Source organism: Triticum urartu, chromosome 3 (genome assembly GCF_003073215.2).
Source record: "Triticum urartu cultivar G1812 chromosome 3, Tu2.1, whole genome shotgun sequence".
NCBI classification, from domain to species: Eukaryota; Viridiplantae; Streptophyta; class Magnoliopsida; order Poales; family Poaceae; genus Triticum; species Triticum urartu.
This window is the reverse complement of record NC_053024.1, coordinates 199,950,196-199,957,485: the sequence shown is the minus strand read 5'-3', so window position 1 is coordinate 199,957,485 and position 7,290 is coordinate 199,950,196. Positions and strand designations below refer to the sequence as shown.

Genomic DNA, 7,290 nt, shown 5'->3' with positions numbered 1-7,290 from the left:
TCCATTTACCTACATCTTTACTAAGCATTTAGTATATTTTTGAGTAGTACGTATGAGCATCTTTATATATCCTAAATATGCAAGTATGATCCCACTGTAGTTCAATAAGTAGGTCCGAGTTCTAATTACTTGTCTGTCGTCGTTGTAGTTTGCTTAATTTGCTGAAGTAGGCGGATACTTCGGTGAAGTGTAATTCGTGGGAATTTATGAATGATAATGTAGTAAGGAAGACCAACTAAATTCGTGGTACGTGGATGGAATAGTAATTATAAAGTGGTGAGGTACAATTAGCATCATGGAGAATGTGATTTCTTAAAAGATTCACCTATGGCATTGCACACCAGTGGACAGCCGTTAAGGCTTAAAAAGACCAACCGGTTTTCATGAATAGTTGCTTTCATGTGCAACCACAAGCAATTTTGGGCTTTGTCTTAGTTGAGTAGGTTGTGATGAACCTTGCCTTGTAGGCTACCCTCTGAAAGTCTTTGTCTCGATCTTCTACCAGTTCTCCCATGTTCAACGCGAACCTCACCGGATCCGAAGGTCGAAGCCCCTCCGACCTTCCGGCGCCTGCCGTCGAGTCGATGACACGGCCACAAAGATAGCGCCAACCAACCAAGCACGGTGCGTGCAGGCCAGATCGCTTGCGACGGTGGCAACATCTGCTACATGGTCACCACACATGCCAGCCGGCGGCGCAGGTGACGACTTCCTCTAGAGCACACCGGCTCTCCAAGTTGAAGGACATGGCGGTGTTGCTCCCTTTCCTTTCCACCGCCACATGGGCGCTTGCTGCAACCCGACGGTGTGAAAGATTAGAAAGGCGCGCAGCCGCCCGTGCCCTAGAACGAACTGTTTGCTGCTGCATCATGACCACCTGTACTGCATCAAAGCCATTACCTATACATCGCCACACCTCGTCGAATAGCAACAGGAACAGCCATCAGCCACACAGGCAAACCCGGCGGCGACGGCAGCAACGATGAGAGGACACTTAGGCAGAGGCTCGCCGAAAAAATGGATCTGCAGGCCGCTTGTGTCGCCCACGTGGACGACGCGGGGCAGCTCAGTTGGTATATGTTGTCCTTTTACATACTTTGTTTTTGTTGGAAAGGAAAATCCACACCTATAGAAGCAAAATGCAGTAAGCCGTTGGATTTCTTGTCGTACGAAGGTAGAACAACAAGGCCCAGTTATTTTGCCAGAATCAGAGGATTCTCTCAGAACCCGACCCCTATCCAGCTTCCCCCAAAATCTTTGAGCCACATTTGTTTTACAATCCTATCTAGTTAGGGTCTAATTAGATAGGATTGTAAAATAAACTGGGCTCAAAAATTCTGAGAGAAGCTTGGTAAGAGTCGGATTCTGGGAGAATTCCCAGATTCTGACAAAAGAACTGGGCGCAAGTGTTGTATGTATAGCGGTTTGGATACAGAGGCATGACTACTACTCCTTATACGTAGAATGAGGTAATGTACATAAATGCGAGAATAGTTACTCCCACCCCTACCCCTACAGCCTGCAGCTGATTTACATCGACAGCAGTACTGCCTGTACGTGCTGCAACCTGCAATGCCATGTGGTAACTTCAAAGCTAGCTAGCGCTCTTTCTTTTCAGTTTTGATAATAATTTATTTTTCCTTCTCACTATTGCCGAGCAGTGGTGTTTTATTCACCCTCTGTCTTGGTCTTAATTTATACTAGTACAGTACTACTTCCTTCATCTCATAACATAAGATAATTTTGCATATATTATGAGACAGAGGGAGTAATTTTTAGATGCGAACGGAGGGAGTAACTAATTAACTGGGCCGTGTTAATTGGGCTTCCAACTCGTGTCATCTAAAGACATCTCTTTCTTTTTCCCTTCAATTTTTTTTACTCCAGTACCGTTCAAGATATCTGTTGATGCACTTCAGCTAGGAAATCTCCAATGGTGATGAGGACTTAAGAAAAACTTGTCTAGATCGTCAAGTTTCATTCAGCCAATCGACACTACTGAGCTTAGCAATATACTCCGACCAAAACACAATGCGAGTTTGCTGTTCCAACCAAATGGTAGTCAAGCTCGTAATTAACAAGTAAACCAACAAAAGATTACTAGTACAATAATACTCCATTTCATTTCATCATTGCATACCACGGCACAAGCTGACACGTACATCTAGCATTATTCATATGCCTCAAGAACATGCTCCACTACTACAGATACAAAGAACTTAACACGAACGACCGATAGAGATTGACCTAACGACGTAATTAAGCGACAAACACAACAAACAAATCGAGTTCTCCAAACGTACGTACGCGCGGCGTATAGCGCCCACAGAACCATGCATGCACGCTACGAGTAGCACTACCGAACCATCAACCATGCGCCCCGTCAGTGCTTGCCACACACCAGCGGATCTAGCTATCAACAGCCGCCCTCAGCTTTTCACGGCTTCTTGGCGTGCTCGTCGACGGCAGCTGCAGCGGGGGAGCCCGGCATGCCGCCGAAGCCGCCGAGGCCGGGGGAGCTGCCGCCAAGGAAGGGCATGCTGCCGATGCTGCCGAAGCCCGGGGTGGCGCCGCTGCTGCCGGGGAGGCTGAATCCCGGCATGCCGCTGCTGCCGGGGAGCCCGCCGAACCCCGGCGACCCGCTGCCGAGGCGGTCGAAGGGCGGGAAGGTCGTCGGCTGCAGGACCGCGTCCTTGCTGGCGGACGCCGCCTCCGTCGTCTTGATGTTCCTCGCCTCGGCGCTGGTCGCCGCGGCCAGCACGGCGAGGACGAGCACCGCCACCATCTTGGTAGACTTCTCCATCGCTAGCTTGCTCGTGAACTGGTGCTCTTGCTCCTGGCTAGTGTGTGAGTGGCTGCTTGCCTTGCTTGCTTGCTGCTTCTAGCTCTGTGGGAGGTGGAGGAGGAAGAAAGGTGGCGGGAGGTTTTATAGCCGGGGAGGCAGCGTCATTCAAGTGGTGGCAGCTCATCGATCGGCCTGAGCGACGGTAGGTGGGGGGCGTTAAGGAGACGATTAAAGGAGCGGGTACCTGCTGCGGTTTACTGCCATCCTGTGATCTCCATTAATACTTTTGCTCTTACAGACCAGTGGTGCATCAATGGGGGAGGAAGAGAGGGGGAAATTGTAGATCTGGTCGTGTTTGGGAGCTATAGCTGTAGCGTGCATCAAGGGTGTTCAAAATCCAGTAAATTTGGCTTTTGTTTTGGAGTAGTAGCACTACTTCTTAGGCTGGTCATAGTGGGAAGTAACATATACTAGTATCATGCATATGATACTAGTGTATGATACTACATCCATAGTGCATAGTATCATAAAGTAGTATCATAGGTGGTCTTATTTATTGCCATGCATGACACATAGTACCATAACATTTATTATGTTACGGTATCTACCTATGTTACTATGACTCTCTCTCTCTCTTCTTTAATTTTCTGCCATGTAAGCATGTTTGCGAGTCCCAAGTATATGATACTAGTTAGGCTACCCGTAATGGGAGTATCATAGGTAGTATCATGCATGCCAACTAAGCAATTTTGATGAGGTGGCATAGAATTAAATGAAGAAAGAGAGACATCATATCATGATACCGTATCATATTAAATGATGTGCTACTTGTGTCATGCATGACAATAAATATAGTCCTCTATGATACCAACATATGATACTATGCATTAGGGATGTACTCCCTCCGGTCCTTTTTACTCTGCATAGTAGGTTTGTCTGAAGTCAATCTCATCTAACTTTGACCAAGTTTATACAAAAAATTATTAACATTAACATAACAACACATTTATTATTAAATCCATCTCAGAATATATTTTCATATTATATTTATTATATAGATGTTAATATTTTGTAATATAAATTTGGTCAAACTTAACAAACTTTGACTTCAGACAAAGCTAATGTGCGGAGTAAAAAGGACCGGAGGGAGTAGTATCATAGATTAGTATCATATGCATGATACTCCCTCCGTTTTTATTTACTCTGCATATTAGAGTTGATTGAAGTCAAACTTTGTAAAGTTTGACCAAATTTTAAGAAAAAAGTACAAACATTTCCTATAAGAAATCTATATGTTGTGAAAGTACATTCAATAATAAATCTAATGGTATAGGTTTGTTATTGTATATGTTAATATTTTTGTTTATAAATTTGGTCAAAGTTTAGAAAGCTTGACTTTGACTAAAGCTAATACGTGGACTAAATAAAAATGGAGGGAGTACTAGTATATGATACTCCTCGTTACAACCAGCCTTATATTACCCTCACTATAGCCAGCCTTGTACTGTGACCAGATCACCAGAGACGCTAGAATAAAATGACAAGTGCTACTAGCAATTTAGCATTCTTGTCTTTTTCCCCTTGCTAAACAACTAAACAAGATTAACATTTGGAGCACTGTTGTTTTCTTCGTTTCAGTCAGATAAACAGCCTTGCTGGGCAACAACTAACACCGCTATATAATTATTTCGAGTAGTTTGACGAATTAATGGATCGATACGGATCTTTATGTTTGCATGCATGTCTCGTTGAAAAATAATATTTTTGCGATCAGTGCATCAATTGGAGAGGGAATGAAGAATAATGTATGTATCTCCTTGTGATTGGGACATGGGAGCCAGTAGCTTGCTTGCATCAACATGGGGTGCGCGTACTTGCAAAATTGGGGAAATTAGGAAAATTGGCCGGTGACTACTTGACATTTGCCTGGAAAAAAAATCATTCAATTTTGTTAGCCCGGGGATCAAAATCCAGCCGTTCTCCATCATCTTCTTCTTCCAGCCCTAATCCACACCCTCACAAAAGCTTCTTCCTCCCTCCAGCCGCTCAAGTATGGTTCACATCTTATTGATGTCGTGACAAGATGCGTCATGCACCAACCGTGCGCCTCACGATCGCCACGGTTCAAGCTCAAGAAGAGAGAAGAACTGCGTGCCATCATGCTCCCTGGTGGTGGTATGCACATCTTCGTAAAGAAGAATGTCAACAAGAAGACCTATCAAGCAAGGCTTGGGCTCGGTGGTGGCATGCAAATCTTTGTACTTTGTACTGAAGGACTGCATCCTCCTTCGGCGCCCACAAGTTCAGCAAATGTCCTACCAAGACATCCGACAACGACGGATGACCAAGACCCGGGAACAACCTCACCTAACAACGGCTTCCCACAACTGGCATGCACTCAACCAGCTTTCGACAGCAAGCTACCGCCTCACCTACGCATGGTGCAACAGTTCTGCGCTCGCAGGGCTCTCATGCCACGCGGCCGGTGGGCAGGCGTGCCAGGCGGTGGACAAGACGCAAGGGGTGACTCACTCACCCACGCCGCCGCATGGTGCAAGTGCCGAGACGTGTCACGCTTCCAGCAGGTGTCATCTAGGTCGGTTTTGATAAGACAGGGGTCCGTTCCCGGAAGACATAAGGCGATGACACCTCATCACGCAATTAATGCATCCACCTACCTGGTTCGATTGATGTCACTTCCTTTAGCCTCGAAGCCATCTGTGGTACCCCTTAAAGTATAAAAGGACGGCCAGGCCAAGAGGAGGAGAGGGGGGCCGAGAGAACCAAAAAAGAGGCAAATAGCTAAGAGGTTGGACACTTAGTAGAACGCCAGTAGGGATACACTGTCCTCGCTGTTCCCGGGAAGGTTTTGTAGCTCTAATCCACCCATAAAAACACACACCAAAAACAGGAGTAACGTATTATGCACCATGCGGCCCGAACCTGGATAAATCACCGTGCCCATTGTGCATGATTTGGTGGTGTAGGTCCGTGTCTTCGTGCCCCGATTCCGAACTAGCAGAAGGACGTCTCTTGTCCACGGTGTCATGAGTGTGTTCCGCACACGCGCCCTGACATCTGGCGCGGCGGATAGGGGATGCTCGTGCAGATTTACATCAACAAAGCCGCCAACGTCTTTGTCGACACAAAATTCATCATCATGAGCTTTTCAAGATGGCGAGGGAGTGCTCGCGCAACGTCGCCGGCCGGCAAGGACTTGAGCGTGAGCAGCGCAGCGCACGCCAACGGTTTAGCCCCGCGCCCTCGCCGCCAGGGGGCTCACCCAAGGCCGCGTCTTCGCGGGAGTCACCAAGATTTGTGCTTCGCCTCGGAGCGGCGCCCTTTGTCCTGCTCCCACACAGCGGAAGGGAGTGCTTCGCCTTCTCCACCCATCCGACAGGAAGTAGGAGTACCACCTTCTGAGCTTTCCAGCTGAGATAATGGCCCGGTGAATCCCTTGAAGAATTCACCCAGTGATTTCGCCAGGTCAAACGTCAAGTCCGAGACCTCCCGCACAAGGGCATCCTCGATGCATTTTGTGCAGGCGTCTGAAACGCCAATGTTTGTGACAAGCTTGCTCCTTGTGCAGTGCCCACACTTGTTGAGCTCTATCACATCGCATATAAGTGCACTTGGGCCGATGTAGCTGGTCCCTCTTCATGGGCTTGCTGGTGATATGTCTTCAACGTATCTATAATTTTTTATTGTTCCATGCTATTATACTATATCTTGGATGTTTTATATGCATTTATATGCTATTTTATATGATTTTTGGGACTAACCTATTAACCTAGAGCCCAGTGCCAGTTTTTGTTTTTCCCTTGTTTTTGAGTTTCGCAGAGAAGGAATATCAAACGAAGTCCAATTGACCTGAAAATTTACGGAGATTATTTTTAGAAAATATAAGAAGTACTGGAACGAAAAGACATTGGAGAAGAGCCACGTGGAGTCCACAAGGGTGGAGGGCACCCCCACCGCCTAGGGCGCGCCCTCCGTCCTTGTGGGCTCCTCGTGGGCCCCCCTGACTTGTTCCCAACGCCAACGCCTCTTATAAATCCCAAAACCCCAGAACAGAACCTAGATCGGGAGTTCCGCTGCCGCAAGCCTCTGTAGCCATGAAAAACCAATTGGGAGCCTGTTCCGGCACCGTGCCGAAGGGGGAAACCATCACCGATGGCCATCTTCATCATCCCGACGCTCTCCATGACGAGGAGGGAGTAGTTCATCCTCGGGGCTGAGGGTATGTACCAGTAGCTATGTGTTTGATCTCTCTCTCTCTCTCACGCGTTCTTGATTGGGCACGATCTTGATATTCCGCGAGCTTTGCTATTATAGTTGGATCTTATGATGTTTCTCCCCCTCTACCTTCTTGTAATGGATTCAGTTTTCCCTTTGAAGTTATCTTATCGGATTGAGTCTTTAAGGATTTGAGAACACTTGATGTATGTATTGCATGTGCTTATCTGTGGTGACAATGGGATATTCGCGTGATATACTTGATGTAT

The 7,290-nt window shown here is 46.9% G+C and overlaps 1 protein-coding gene across 1 annotated transcript; it reads right to left on the bottom strand.

Annotated features, from left to right (window-relative positions):
• Nucleotides 1-2,097: 2,097 nt before the first annotated feature.
• LOC125548256 (MFS18 protein-like) lies at nucleotides 2,098-2,908 on the bottom strand. The gene has a single exon (XM_048711910.1). It carries the CDS (start codon nucleotides 2,801-2,803, stop codon nucleotides 2,438-2,440), a length of 366 nt encoding a protein of 121 aa, XP_048567867.1. The 5' UTR covers nucleotides 2,804-2,908; the 3' UTR covers nucleotides 2,098-2,437.
• Between the last annotated feature and the right edge of the window lie 4,382 nt (nucleotides 2,909-7,290).